General features: G+C 37.3%; 1 protein-coding gene and 1 pseudogene across 1 annotated transcript; both read left to right on the plus strand.

Moving 5' to 3' along the window:
* The first annotated feature begins 10,622 nt into the window (after positions 1-10,622).
* On the plus strand, positions 10,623-11,814 carry LOC148920035 (uncharacterized; annotated as a pseudogene).
* Positions 11,815-12,286: 472 nt separating this feature from the next.
* On the plus strand, positions 12,287-15,887 carry LOC148920036 (uncharacterized). The gene is made up of 3 exons (XM_089044523.1): positions 12,287-12,295; positions 12,388-12,904; positions 15,541-15,887. The coding sequence occupies exons 1-3, from the start codon at positions 12,287-12,289 to the stop codon at positions 15,885-15,887; spliced, it is 873 nt and encodes a 290-aa protein (XP_088900649.1).
* Positions 15,888-16,615: the final 728 nt, after the last annotated feature.

The following is a 16,615-nucleotide window of genomic DNA, read 5'->3' on the forward strand; positions in this document are numbered from 1 at the left end:
CGAGTGTGTAGAGAAGGCTAGAGAAAAGAAGTCCAGTAGTCTTTCTCGCTTACAGATGCAGAGAGTGTGGCTGCAGTGGCATCTATTTGGGTCAGGGCATTCAGACGATGATGATTTGCAGGGAAATCTAATTACTTTATACCTTGCTTCAGCTCCATATTGTATCCCTACCACAAAATTTTCCTTCAATTATTAACTAAATATCTTGTCTACAAAACTACTAACAATACATGTAAAAATTGAGATTAGATAAAAACACACACACAATTTTTTTTTTTTTTTGCATACATACATACATACATGTATATTGTTGCTACTTGGTAAAATTATTTGGGTGAAGTATTTTACCAGAAGAGGTAACAACCAAGAGCACAACCTGGAACGTTAGCCTTCCAAATCTGATTAGGAGAACAAACTCAGGTCCATATCAGAAGAGGGAGCTTCTACAATGAGGAGTTAAAGTGAGGAGACCGATCCGACCATCAAAACATTTAAAATATTTAAGTCCCATGATTTCTTTACATTTGTTGGTGGTGAGATTTGATCTCCTCAAATAACCTCCTCACTTTAAGCCCTCATTATAGCCTTTCCGTATCAGAAGATGTTTGGGCCCATTTCACATCCCTTGCATGGAATAAGACCATCTCCAACCATGGGAGGTCATTTCACAAAAGACAAGAGACACGTGAGGCCACATTTGAAGCAAATGATGGGCTGTTGCCCACTACCCCAAGTTGCTGGCCTCTTGTCAAAGCCTAGGCAACTTAAAAATTGGACTTCTATGGCTGCATTTAAAATGGGCTTCTTTTAATTTTTTTTTCAAACCTAAAGGCTAGAAATCAACGGCTGATATTAAATTTTGGCAGGATCAAAGGGAAAAAAATTAATCCAACAGCTGAAATTTAAATCCAAAGGTCAAAATAAGTAAATATATTATTATAAGTTGGATGCAACCTCAAAACATATCCTAAACTCTATAAATACCCATCAATTTGTTAATAAAATTATGTTTGTGAAATTTCAAAAAATTTATGTCAAAATGTTCAAAAAAATAAATCACGAAGTAATATTCAAAAATTAATTTTAAAAAAATTAACCACAAAAACAAAATAGGATTATATTATTCTTTAATAATTTAATAAAGTTGCGGACTCAAATTATGAGTCCGCAAGGTTGGAGGAAAAAACAGTTTGAGTCCTAAAAATACATGACTTGTTGTATTTTGGAGGGTGAAAATTTGAGTTTAGCCCCAACATGGTTGAAGATGGTCTAAAGAGAACTTTTATAGGGATGGGTTCAAACTGATGTAGATTTTCGAACACAAGTATTCAAAAATTACAAATTAAATTACTTGCAAGTACACAAATCAATAATAGTATGGAGAGATGTAAGTACAATGTTGAATCCAGAATGACAGATAAAAATAACTTAATTAATTAAATCACACTAAACCCAATTAAACGAACGATTGATTGATTTGAGTGATGAATTCAAGAAAACTTAAATTGCAAGAATTAAAAGAAGGAAAAATAAAACACACAACAAAGATAGGTTAAAAGAAAAAGATAGTTGGGTTATACAAGGAAACAATAAACTCATAATTACACAAGATTTGTACAAAAGAGAAAGAAATAAAATCCTAATAAAATAGGGAATAAATCTCCCAATCAAACTAAGCTATCTCCAACAATAAAAATATTGAACCCTAGTTTATATCTTTCTTAGGGAAAGTATATATATACAGATTTAGGACTCGTTTGGAAGTGATTTTAGATAGGCCAAGAATCACTTTTACGAAGAATCACTTCTCCATATAATCATTTTAAGTGATTTGAAGTGATTTTGTGGAAAAGCACATGGGAGGTGCTTCTCTCCAGAATCACTTAAAATCACTAAAAGTGATCGTATGGAGAATTACATGGGAGATGCTTCTCCCTAGAAGTGATTTTGGCCTAAATGAGCCCTTAGTGATACATAGAAAAGCAGTAGAAAAAAATATTATTCATATTAGATTGACTAATCACATTGGACCAGACCAACAGAAAAATAAAATACAGTAAACCGAACAGACTAATAAAATTGTAAATGGATATGTGGTATGTGAATATTTCATATGTCAAGAGGTACCATGGGGACAATGAAATCAACAAAAAATCTGCACTCACTAAAGCACAAGGATGTCGAGAAAATCTCATTTTTGTGGTGCTATGAAATTTGGAAATCGGACACTTTCTGGATATGTAGCACATGCACTTCTAGTGGCATAGTATATGAAAAACAAATAACACCTGCTGTGTGTAACATAGAATTCCTTATGTAATGTCCTTGATGTTGCGAGTTACTCCAGTATTAGTGGAGGAGCGAGGTAAACAGAGGAGAGCACTGACACGGGTAGGGAAGTGGTTCTTGTACCACATGGTGACATTAGCCATACTTGTGGGTGCAAAAAGAGCCCAATAAAGCCACGTTGGTATACTACTTAAAAAAAAGAAAAAATAAAGTATCGCCGCGTGGCTATACTATTTATAAAATTAAAAAATGAAAAGAAAAGAGAACCTGCCTAGAGCCTAGGTGCCCACGTGTGAAAAACAGTATAGGCGCACGGCTATACGATTTTATTTAAAAACAAACCATCGTATAGCTGCATGGCTATGCTCTTTAACTATATTATATTTAGAAGGTATCGCCGTGCAGCTATACTATGTCATGAAAAAAAAAAAGAGTATAATTAATTTAATTTTTTTTAACATATATTATTTTTATTCAATAGTATGTGAGAATTATGTGTATAATACGTGAATTTTATGTATATTGTCAATTTTTTTATAAAAAACAATGTGTATTTGACATGAAAGATATGTATGTACATGTAATATACGAGTATTGTAAGTTTGATTTTTAGAAAACGTGAATTTTACCAAGTCTTTAAGACGTATACAAAACACAAATTTATTATTAAAAAATATATGCGTACATGTATAATATAGTATTAAATGTGAAAGTGCTAAATTCTTTATACAGGTAATAACTATGAAAAATTAAAAAATCCAAAATGGGACAATATAGACTCGGGTAATGGCTTAATCGAAATAGATAATGCTATAAACCACTCTCATCAACAAACCAAAATAGGGGAAAAATTTAAAAGAAAAAAAGGATCCCAATATATACATAAAGCGTATAGCCGATCGGCTATACTATTTATTAAAAAAATTATAAAGAAAAAGAGCCCAGTAAGGCCGAGCGGCTATACTATTTAACATAAAAAAAAGGGGAGTTAGCCAAGCAGCTGTACTATTTTATTTAAAAAATGAAAAAGCCCCGTACAGCCGTGCCGCTATATTATTTTAAAAAATTATAAAAACCATGTATAGCCGCACGGCTAAACTATCTTTGATAAAAACAAATTTTAAAAAGCCCAGAACAGCTGCGTTATTCTATTTATAAAATAAATAAAAAAGGAAAAAGAAAACAGAACCTGCCTAGCGCCTATGTGTGCACGTGTAAAAAACAGTATAGCTGTAAGGAGATACTATTTTATTTTATTTAAAAAAACCGTAGTATAGCCGGGCGGCTATACCCGTTAAATAATTATATTTAGCAGGTATAGCCGGTGGGCTATACTATGTCAAAATGTGGTATAATTAATTTAATATATATATATATATTATTTTTATTCAATAATATGTGAGAATTATGTGTATAATACACGAATTTTGTGTGTACTATTGAAAATTTTATTAAAAAAAATATGTGTTTTAAACATGAAAAATATGTACGTACATGTACAATACGAGTATTGTAAGTTTGCTTTTTTTTAAAAACATGAATTTTACCGAGTCTTTAAGACATGTACAGAACATTGATCTATATATTATTGAAAAATATGTGCTTACTTGTATAATACAATATTAAATGTGAATGTGTTATAGTTTTAAATTCATGTTTTCTATTGTTCCGCGAACCATTCTTGCTCCCACAACCTCTGAGAAGATAAAATACCAAATGACCAGTGGATGGATCCCTTCAGTGCATTGCACAACTTATTTCACTTTCAATGCACATCTAGAAGAAAGATGGGTCTCAAGGTTTACCATGATTCGATCTGTGTTATGCAAGTTGTGCCATTTTCTTCCCATGCTTGGTATGTGAGTAAGTTATCCTTCCAAACATCTCACACAGGCCCTTTCCTTGTCTAAGAATCTATTCTGAGAACAGCAATCAAAATTTTTAGCCCATCCCTATTATATGTTTCTTTATTCGATGCAGTGGATGTGAAGTTGGGCCCAAAGATCATGTGCGGAGCCTGAGTTTCTTCTGCTAATCAGATGAGGCAAAAAGGTTGCAAAAAATATTAGAATATTGGTTATGGCCTTTGGGAGGCATAATCATATCCACACTGCAAAGTGTTTTCTTTTTCTTTTTCTTTTCTTTACTGTAAAGCTGGTTTCCGTACTGTGAAACTATCATCACCATTTCTGCCTATATAATTAGAAGCAAATGCATTGCAATTGATATATCAATATCAGAGATACATCTGTGAATGTGAGGGAGAAAAAAATTCAATAACTGTAGATCGTTTGTATATGTAGCCATTAATTCTTTTGTGCAGTCTCAGAGTGTTTACATGAAGCACAAGAGATTGGATTGCAGCCAAGGATGACTTGCCGGCATTTACAGTACTCTTGCTTTATGCATCTGAGGTTTGCCGGCAAGTTGTCTTTGGCTACATTTTGCTCTCTTCTTCTCATGTCAGCCTCTGAGACTTGGGATTGTTTTAGTGTTATCAGGGGAGAGTGGAAGCGTATATACTCTTTAATTACTTGAGCTACAAATTTCTTGTTTTTTTTGTTTTTTTTTGTTTTTTTGTTTTTGTTGTTTTTGTTGTTGTTGTCGCAGAATTCAGTTATTTACTCCCTTTTTTTTTAAGAGGAAGAAGTTTATTTCCGTCACCAAACTATAAGAAAGGTCCTCTCTGATCCCAATTAATGACCAAAACTCACCCCCTTTTTTTTTTTTTTGGTTAGAACAGATGTCAAGATCAAGAGCATTTCAATTATTGGTGGTGCTGATGGAACAAGTCCTTCCAAGATGAGGGCGTAAGTTGGAACTTGAATGTTTTCTACCTAAGGCCTGGATTTCTTATATTGGTGTAGTTCGAACAAAACAAATATCGAAACAGTCTTTGATAGGTGTTCAATGTTCACTTCATCGCATTTTTGCAATGGAAGATGTTGGTTTAGTTGAGGCTCATGTAATCTCTCTTAATATCAAAAGCAAAAAACGAATCCATGTTTTTACACTTGGTTGCTCGTGACTCTGATTGTTTCCCTCCTTGGCTGATCCCACATGAAAAAAGCCTACATGATCTCAATCAAAACTAACATGACTATATTTCACCCTAAGATATCAATTAGGAAATAAAAGATGGCAATTGCAGTTTTGCAGTGCAGGCCATATAAGTTGAGCCTTTGGACATCAGCACTACGAGCCAGTTTGGTACAGCATTGCCTCCAAAGCTATCATATAACCATATTTTGATCTTGCCATCCACTGATGTTGAAAAGACAAACTGAGGCATGAAGCATTAAAAAAAGTGTAGGATAATATTATGCAGGAAACGGAAAGTAAATCAGATGATTCAAAACTTAAAACATCATTAGAACCACAACATCAATACCCAAAGTGGCCCTTACATGGACATTTTCTTTGGCATGAGGACAGACAGAACAGACATGAGCTTCATGACCTTCAAAAGTAAACAGTCTTTGGCCACAAAACACATCCCAAACCTTATACATATGTTTATGAAACCAACCTTGAGGTCTTGTCATCAGCACAAGTTTTGACCAAAAGTTGGTTGTGAGGGGAAAAGAATGCCAAATCATTTACACTTCCCAAGTGAGCATCAATCTACGCAAGAAAAATGATGGGTTAGGTTTAAAGTCACATACTCAAAAGTTTTCATAACTTACTTCCAATTGTTGTTGCCTCCATTATAAGAATATAATTGCGCAATGTGCTTTGCATATGCAACCCCTGTTCAATGAAGAACATGACGGCAGTGAATATGAACTACATGAAATGAAAATCAGCAACTACACACCATTTAAGTATGAGAACATTCTCACCAAATATAGAACCATCAGGACTCCATCGGATATGATTAACAGATGCAGATGAATCTTTGACCAGAGCTTCCTGAAATAATTGACACTGGTTCAAATTTCGGACCATATCAGTAAGGTTGAAAGAGTAGTGCATAATCCAGAAGCAGACGCACCTTTAAGGCCATCGGGCCTGCGTCAAGATTCCAGACTCAAAAATTTCTCGAAAGCAACTTTTCCCTGGAACTAACATCCCATGGTGGTCTTATGTCTCCAACACAAGTTCCAACTGAAGAATCACATTAGCAGGATTCATGAGTGAACTATCAAAAGTAGTTACCGCACATGATCATCCTAAAAAGACAGGAAATTTATAATGATGGGAGGAAAAAAAAAAACATAGTTTCTCATTACTTATTGGAGACATCAAATCAGGTTGAGAGGAAAAATTGTGAGGGTCATTTTTTGAAAAATTAAACTTAGTTCACCTAGATTGCAAAATGGTTCTTTTTCATTGCTCATAAGTTTGACTCCAGCTCCAGTTAACTGCATCTAGAATATTGGTTTTGATCATTATTTCATCCCTTTCAGTTTGCTTCTCTGTTTTTCCCACCCAGCAGCAGCACCCCACACAAAAATCTGCAGGGCCAAAATGACATCATTAAATAACAGAAGTCACGTTAGAGTATAAGAAATGTATGAAAGTAATTGTAGTTTCCAATATGCATCAGCACCAGTAGAAACTAGTACATTCAGAGTGTTCGAGAAGGAAAGGCTAGTGACTCTTTTGGCGTGACCCTCAAGCTTCCTTGTAACCTGCAAAATATATAAATCGAGGCAATGACAAACTTTTCGGGTTAGCTTCATCACAACATCGAGCATGATTTGTTTTTTTTACAAGAACAAACAAACTACCTCGTCTGAGTGGAGATTGTATAATACAATGGTGGAATTGTCCATGCCAATAGCAACTATACTGTCATCTCGGGGGTGAAAAGCAAGACATGTTGCCGCAGGTGGCGGTGGCATGACTTTTTTCATCGTCTGCTTTTTTACGCAACAGATTTTTATGAGTACAATGGGTTAGATCATGAGAAATTTGCAAACAGAACCTACGCATATTGACAAACAAGATTTGGGAAGTTTTGGATGGGAAAAGAAAATTTCAAGAATACTGTTTGTGTTGGGTTCACCTTAAATGTTGTCATGTCAAAAATGGAGATCATCCCTCCTGTTGCTGATATGAGATATAAATCATTCTTGGACAAATCAAAGCAGGACATAGCCTCTTCGGGGTTGGTGCTGGGAAGGTCATTGTTCATCAGCTCTAAGCCACTCCTTGGTTTCCATATATTAGGGTGAACCTTGTGAGTTTGGGTAATCACTACAATTTTTGAGGGTATTCGAAGTGGATTTTGGGTAATCACTACAAATTTTTTAGTATCCATTTTGGGTCACAGGAAAAGCCCTGAAGGATGTCATTGGCCTTAGGTCCTCTTAAATTTTTTTTTTAAAAAAAAACAGTATAGCCGTGCGGCTATACTCTTGAAAATAGGAGTACAAAATATATTATTTAAGAGGTATAGCCGCTCGGCTATACAATTTATAAAATAAAATAAAAAGGACCCGCCTAGCCCGCCTAGGCGGCCGATTTTTGGAAAACTTGAATAGCGTTTTTTCTCTTCAGATTTCTTCGATCCAAAGCATCCCAAGGTCATTTCAAACTCAGGATCAGATGAGACTTCATATGCCCAGTAATTGAAACATAAATTAAAACCAAAATATACGGTAAACCTGAACTGAATCTGAAATTTAAAAAGAAAAAATTCAAAAGAAGAGATGACTCAAGAACTGGAGCCCCAGAAAGCAGCATACTCCTTTTGGGTCAGTTAACCAGACCAACTCAGTTTGTAACCAAACTAATGAATACAACAAAAGAAACATGAAATTGAATATTTAGGTAAGAGAATATTTGTTCATCATCAGCTTCCTAGCAACCAAACATAACATAAACCAAAACAGAAAATGGAAAATACTGATTTTCAGAGACGCCTTTCAAGTTTTCCAAAAATGGGCCGCCTAGGAGGGCTAGGCGGGTCCTTTTAATTTTTTTTATATAAATAGTATAGCCGAACGGCTAAACGTTTGAAATAATATATTTAAACAGTATGGCCGCACAGCTATACCCGTTAAATAATATATTTAAAAGGTGTAGGCGCGCGGCGCTATGCCTTCAATAATATATTTAAACGTATAGCCAGACGGCTATACCCAAAAAAAGGGCTGCAGTAGAAGAAGAAGAAGAAGAAAGTGCTTCTCAGCCTCTTTGATTCATACTGGTTTGAACATGGAATTTTGAGCAAGAAATCCCCTTCAAAACCCCAAGAAGCAACAAACCCAAGCCTCCAAGTGGACCAATAAGCCCAAGAAGTACCAAATTTCCCCAGCCTTTCATGCTTGCCAAGGTCTCTAAGTGATGACCAATCTTTAAACACCAAAGGGAGCCTCTTCTCTTCTGATTCTCTCTCCCCACACTCAATCCTCATGAGCACCACACCAAAATTCCAAACAGTTTTCTCTGGTAAACAAGTCATAGAGTTCTCCAAACAAAGTGTGTGTTAGTACGAAAATTGTATTGTCATTTCCTAGACTCTAGCATAGGTTGGGAGTTAGTGTGTGAATATCGTTTACTAGACGTTTTGGCGCAACACATTCAATCCCAAGTTTCTGAAGCATGACTTGACCGGTATGAAAAACTGATTTCAGGTAAATCATGACATAATCATGCATTCATTATAAGATTTCTAATTGGAGTTATTTTCACTCAAAGTATTTTTATCTTAATCTTATTTTTAATAGGATTAGATTTTATCTCTTGAGATTACTTTCCTAGTTGGACTCTATTTTGATTTAAGTTTTATCTTTTCCCGTTATGACTTGCACGTTGCTCATCTCCTACTTGATTGGTCAAATTAGTTTGTTTTAGGAGATATTGTTTCTCGCACAAAGATTGGTTGTTTGGCATTATCATTTAGAGTCCACACTAGATCAAATATGATATTCATGATTGATACTATTTGTAGTCTCATGTTTGGCGTCCTTATAGGTAGTTGATATTGAATCAAAGTTATCATTCTTAATTGCATGGTAGTGTGTCTTGGTTTTGACGTGATTGACTTGAGTCCATATTGGATCAAGCTTGACAATCACATTGGAATAGAATTGTTGGACTATTGGGTTTCTCTCTTACTAGAGAGAACCTGCTTTGAATAAATTAGGGTCTTTATTTTCACACACACAGCTTTTGAGATATTTGTTTTGAGCATATAGAATTCTAAGAAAAGCTGCTGTGCGTATATTTGAGATAAATCATCAAGTGTTCAATGTTTACTTGGTGATTTATCAAACACTTTAATCATTCATATTGCATTCATATGCATGTCGGTGACTCATATGGTTGAGGGCACCAAGACCGTGGTGGCGGTTTTCCTCCGGTGAGCTTGAAGCAATCGTGGCCAGTATTGCGTTCAACATAAGGAGTGTCGAAGATCATCCCGTGACTGAAGTTGAGTTACGAAGAAGTCGGTAAACATTATCTAGAATGTGTCTAGGATAAGTGTGTGAGTACTTCTTGTAATCATCGTTCTATAGTGGATTTGTGTTGGACTGAGGAGTCCCGTGGATTTTCCCTAGAGGTGGGGTTTTACCACGTAAAATAATTCTGTGCGTGGTCTTTTATTTTATGCCCAGCACGTTACAGGATTGATAAGCCATATCAATCCTGCTACCGAAGTTTATTTTTATTTATTTGATTAGAATCTTAAATTGGCCTATTCACCCTCCTAGAGGCATTTTGAGTCATCCTGCAGGTATTTTCAGTGTGAAACAAGAACAAGTACCAGCAGCTCAGACAAAAATGGTCCATGGTCAAGGTGAAAGAAACAGAGTAGAAGAAGAGTAGGGCCCAGCAAGAGCTTGCCTGACCTGGAGTTTGATGAGCTCAAAGGTTTTATGGATTTGAGTTTTGTGTTCACTGAGGAAGACAAGAATTCAAAATTGGTTTCCACAATTTTTGAGAGTATTCGAAGTGGATTTTGGGTAATCACTACAAATTTGTTAGTATCCATTTTGGGTCACAGGAAAAGCCCTGAAGGATGTCATTGGCCTTAGGTCCTCTTAAAATTTTTTTTTTTAAAAAAAAATTTAAAAGGTATAGCCGTTCGGCTATACTCTTTAAATATTATTAAAGGAGTACAAAATATATTATTTATGAGGTATAGCCGCCCGGCTATACAATTTATAAAATAAAATAAAAAGGACCCGCCTAGGCGGCCGATTTTTGGAAAACTTGAATGGCGTTTTTTCTCTTCAGATTTCTTTGATCCAAAGCATCCCAAGGTCATTGTTCAAACTCAGGATCAGATGAGACTTCATATGCCCAGTAATTGAAACCAAAATATTTACGTAAACCTGAACTGAATCTGAAATTTAAAAAGAAAAAATTCAGAAGAAAAGATGACTCAACAATTGGAGCCCCAGAAAGCAGACCAACTCAGTTTGTAACCAAACTTATGAATACAACAAAAGAAACATGAAACTGAATATTTAGGTAAGAGAATATTTGTTCATCAACAGCATCCTAGCAACCAAACATAACATAAACCAAAACAGAAAATGGAAAATACTGATTTTCAGAGACGCCTTTATGTTGTTGATAAACCCTAGCTTGATGTATTTGCAGAGATGCCAGACCCACCAGGAAAAAAGAAATCTGGAAAAAAAAAACGCCATTCAAGTTTTCCAAAAATGGGCCGCCTAGGCGGGCTAGGCGGGTCCTTTTATTTTTTATATATAAATAGTATAGCCGAACGGCTAAACGTTTGAAATAATATATTTAAACAGTATGGCCGCACGGATATACCCGTTAAATAATATATTTAAAAGGTGTAGGCGCGGGGCGGTATGCCTTCAATAATATATTTAAACGTATAACCAGGCGGCTATACCCATTAAAAAAAAAAACGGCTGCAGAAGAAGAAGAAGTGCTTCTCAGCCTCTTTGATTCATACTGGTTTGAACATGGAATTTTGAGCAAGAAATCCCCTTCAAAACCCTAAGAAGCAACAAACCCAAGTCTCCAAGTGGACCAATCAGCCCAAGAAGCAACCCAACAATAAGTACCAAATTTCCCCAGCCTTTCATGCTTGCTAAGGTCTCGAAGTGAAGACCATTCTTTATACACCAAAGGGAGCCTCTTCCCTTCTGATTCTCTCTCCCCACACTCAATCCTCATGAGCACCACACCGAAATTCCAAACAGTTTTCTCTGGTAAACAAGTCATAGAGTTCTCCAAACAAAGTGTGAAACAAGAACAAGTACCAGCAGCTCAGACAAAAAGGGTCCACGGTCATGGTGAAAGAAACAGAAGTAGAAGAAGAGTAGGGCCCAGCAAGAGCTTATCCGACCTGGAGTTTGATGAGCTCAAAGGTTTTATGGATTTGAGTTTTGTGTTCACTGAGGAAGACAAGAATTCAAAATTGGGGAACAAGATAGAGATGAAGAGGATCAGAGAAATAATAATAATAATATTGATCCAAGTAGTCATCATGTGGTTTCAAGTCCTTATCTGTCTGAGGTCGATGCTTTGGATCAAAGAAATCTGAAGAACAAAAACGCCATTCAAGTTTACGAAAAATCGGCCGCCTAGGCGGGCTAGGCGGGTACTTCTTATTTTATTTTATAAATTGTATAGCCGAGCGGCTAGACTCTTTAAATAATATATTTAAAAAGTATGGTCGCTAGGCTATATAGCCGGTCGGCCGGCTGCCCTCCTTAAATAATATATTTAAAGAGTATAGCCGTACGGCTATACCATTTTTTTTTTCTCTCTCTTATTTTATTGATTGAAATAAGAAGGGTACAAGGGCTTTAGAGTTGATTGGATACAAGAGGTGACTGATGTGAGTTTAGACAGCTGGTGGTTTTTCTGCTTTCTTAACTTGAATACATTAGTGGGCTGTCATAGCTATATATAGAGTTGCTGAACCGACTATCTAAGTTGGCTTTTTGCTTAGTTAAATCGGTTTGCACAATAACCGACTTTGTCTAAGTAATTTCAGCCACTAGTTATAACATGAGCCTAGAATAGTCTAGTTACAATACATTATATAATTAATAAGATGTTTCTAGTGTAGAGCTCAAATTTGACTTGTCATCTTTTCTCAATTTTTCTAGACTTTTCTATATTATTCTAGTACAAGTGTGCATTATTTTTTAACAGTCTCTAAGTGATGACCAATCTTTAAACACCAAAGGGAGCCTCTTCTCTTCTGATTCTCTCTCCCCACACTCAATCCTCATGAGCACCACACCAAAATTCCAAACAGTTTTCTCTGGTAAACAAGTCATAGAGTTCTCCAAACAAAGTGTGAAACAAGAACAAGTACCAGCAGCTCAGACAAAAATGGTCCATGGTCATGGTGAAAGAAACAGAAGTAGAAGAAGAGTAGGGCCCAGCAAGAGCTTGTCTGACCTGGAGTTTGATGAGCTCAAAGGTTTTATGGATTTGAGTTTTGTGTTCACTGAGGAAGACAAGAATTCAAAATTTGTTTCCATAATTCCTGGTTTGCAAAGGCTTGGAAGTATTGGGGAACAAGATAGAGATGAAGAGGATCAGAGAAATAATAATAATAATAATAATATTGATCCAAGTAGTCATCACGTGGTTTCAAGTCCTTATCTGTCTGAGGCCGATGCTTTGGATCAAAGAAATCTGAAGAAAAATAAACGCCATTCAAGTTTTCCAAAAATGGGCCTCCTAGGCGGGCTAGGCGGGTACTTTTTATTTTATTTTTATAAATTGTATAGCCGCGCGGCTATACTCTTTAAATAATATATTTAAAAAGTATGGTCGCTAGGCTATACTCCTTCAATAATATATTTGAAAGGTATAGCCGCTCGGCTGTACTATAATTAAACCGTACAGCGGCACGGCTGTCCTCCTTTAAATAATATATTTCAAGCGATAGCACGGCTATACCCTTTTTTTTCCTTTCATTGCTATCTAAGCGAAGGGAACTACAATAATGTTACAGATAGAACACAAGCCCAGATCAGCTAATTACTGATCCATCACTTGCTCCATTAACAGTTTTATCTGTTTGTCGAATGACAAAGTGATCAACAATTCTAAGTATTTAACGGATCCAATGAGCGGCAATGTGACTCCACTTGTTAGGAAACTTTCTAAGGTGGCTCATTTGTTGTGGCTGTCTTGGCTCCCTATCCCATTCAGTGGTCTAGCTTCCACTCTTTCGGGACTGCATGTTTTAATTACTTTTAAACTCTTAAAGTCCCAAATACGGCACTTGAAATTGAACACGATCACATTCTTACATTATCAATCGCAAGAGTGTGGACTTCAAGATCACCGCCGTCACTTTTGATGTGGAATAGGGTGAATGACTTGTAATTAGCAATTGGAGGAGGAGAAGGCTTCATCAAAGTGTATGCTGGCTTGATTAATGCAGATAAATAAGTAACTTCCAAATACTAAAGAAACTACAGGAGTTGAGAACACCTAAATAAAGGAAGATGAAGCATAATAGATTATGGCACCCGCTCTAGATAGTGATTCCATCCCATTCTTGCATATATGTTTCGGGTGACAGCCATAACCTGATAAGATTTCTTCATCGTCAGAATGCAACAAAGAAGAGAAAAAACAGCTATCCATACCTCTGGAACATCAAATGCAGAGATGAAATACTTGATGCATGCTGGATGAAGGCCAAAAGTCCATTGTATCCCAATGTCATAGGCCAAAAGTCCATTCTTCCTCTCTCACTGATGTCTTTGTATCTCCTGGTCTTACCACCAATCTTGTGTCTATCGGTCAGTTGGTTGATAATGATTGCAAAGTGGAATTATCTAAATCTGGTTGTGTTGTGCAGGATCAATAGTCAGGGAGGATGATCGTGAGGGGGCCTAAAGTGGGACGTCTTTTTCCTCTTCAATTTCCTTTGTCTTCCTTTTTACCCTTTGTCTCTTGTAATTCTGCTCATGTTGATTACCGAGCATGGCATAAACGTCTCGGACATCCAAACTCTAATGTACTTCATGATTTACTGAAATCTGGTTTTCTTGGAAATAAAGAATCACCATCTCTTAGTGCTGTTCAATTTGATTGCAATTCTTGCAAACTTGGCAAAAGTAAGACTCTCCCATTTCCTATTCACACACCACATGTAGTCCAACAATTTGATTTGATACATAGTGATGTGTGGGGTATGGCACCAGTCACTTCTCATGCTAATTACAAATACTTTGTCACTTTTATTGACGACTATAGCCGTTTCACATGGATATATTTTCTACATTCTAAAGATGAAGTCTTTTCTGTTTTTAAGATTTTTCATGCATATATTCAGACCCAATTTTTGGCCCATATCAAAATCCTTCGTTCTGACAATGGGGGTGAGTATATGTCTCATTTGTTTCAGGACTTCCTACAGACTCACGACATCATCTCTCAACGGTCTTGCCCTTCAACACCTCAACAAAATGGGGTGGCTGAAAGGAAGAACCGTCACCTTCTTGATGTTGTTCGCACTCTCCTGTTAGAGTCATCTACGCCCTCTCGTTTTTGGTGTGAAGCTCTCTCCACTGCTGTCCATCTCATCAACAGGTTGCCTTTTCCCACATTGCACCACAACTCTCCTTTCACCAAGTTATTTGGTTGCCCTCCATCTTATTCCAACCTTTGTACCTTTGGTTGTGTCTATTATGTTCATCTTCCTGCATATGAACGCACAAAACTCACAGCTCAATTGATTCAGTGTGCTTTCCTAGGATATTCAGTCCACCAGAAAGGTTTTCTTTGCTATGATCCAACTTTGCAACGGATTCTAGTTTCTATAAATGTAATCTTTCTAGAAAATCAGTATTTTTTTCCCACGCATCAGGACCCCGTTTCTCCTTCATTTTCTGTTTTGCCAATGTTTACTAACTCTTATGCAACTCCTGTTTTAATACCTCTTCTCCAACACCAGTCCCTTCTAAGCCTCTCTTAGTGTATCAACGACGCTCCTCCTCCACTTCCCACTGCCTCCAAAGACCTCCCAGCCCCTGGCTCCTTCCCGATCGCTATTCCTGCTCCAAAGAATGCACCTCCCTCTCGGACAAAGTACTGGGTTCGAGACCACGGATAGGTTTGGTTCCTCTCCTCTTTCATCCTTTACTGCCACATTGTCTTCTATTTCTCTTCCTTCGTCTTATACACAGGCCATGAAGCATGAGTGTTGGCAAAAAGTCGTTTAAACCGAGCTTCAGACTTGAGGAAAACCAAACTCGACGTTGTTCCATGTCCTCCTCCGTGAAACCCTTGGCAGTAAGTTCGTATTTTCTGTCAAGCTTCGTTCTGATGGGTCCATAGACCGTTATAAGGCTCGGTTAGTGGCACTTGGCAACAAACAAGAATATGGTCTCGACTATGATGAAACCTTCGCACCAGTCACCAAAATGACCACTGTCCGCACCATACTCGCCCTAGCTGCATCCCAATCATGGCCCTTACATCAAATGGATGTCAAGAACGCATTCCTCCACGGTGATCTCAAGGAAGAAGTTTACTTGAAACTTCCCTCTGGTATGCCTACTTCCTCACCTAATGATGTTTGCAAACCTGAAACGTTCTTTGGATGGTTTGAAGCAGGCCCCCGAGTATGGTTTGAAAAGTTTCGCTCCACTTTGCTTGGTTTTTCTTTCACTCAGTCAGTATGACTCCTCTCTTTTTCTACAATGGACATTCATGGGTATCATTGTCCTCCTTGTTTATGTGGATGATATCGTCATCACCGACTCTGACTTGAAGGCAATCTCTGCAGTTCAGACTTTGTTGCATTCTACTTTCCACATGAAAGATCTTGGTCAGCTCACTTATTTCTTGGGTTTAGAGGTCCATCATCAACCTCATGGTCTCTTCTTGCATCAGACAAGTACACCAAGATCTGGTTCAGTTAGCCTTACCAACACTACTTCAGTTGACACCCCCATGGAACTTAATGTGAAATATCGACGTGATGATGGGGAGCTTCTTGAGGATCCTACTACCTATCGGAAGCTGGTTGGTAGTCTTATCTATCTAACCATCACCCGACCTGACATCTCTTATGCGCTCACACCGCAAGTTCATGCAAGCCCCAAGGCATCACCATCTCTCTACCATTCGCCGCATCATTCGCTATATTCTTGGCACACCTAGTCGTGGCTTGTTCTTCCCTATAGGTTCTTCCCTTCAGCTCCAAGCCTATAGTGGCTGATTGGGCGGTTGCCCAAACACCGGAGGTCTACTACGCTGGTGTATGTTTCTTGGTGATGCCCTTATCTTTTGGAAACGCAAGAAGCAAGACCACGTCTCTAAATCATCCATCGAGGCAGAGTATCGCGCCATGTTTGCTGCGTGCTCGAGATCATTTGGTGAGTGGTCTCCTCACGAGCTTGGGTTCAGT

Source organism: Prunus mume, linkage group LG2 (assembly GCF_029339155.1).
Source record: "Prunus mume cultivar Tortuosa linkage group LG2, ASM2933915v1, whole genome shotgun sequence".
In the NCBI taxonomy this organism is placed as follows: domain Eukaryota; kingdom Viridiplantae; phylum Streptophyta; class Magnoliopsida; order Rosales; family Rosaceae; genus Prunus; species Prunus mume.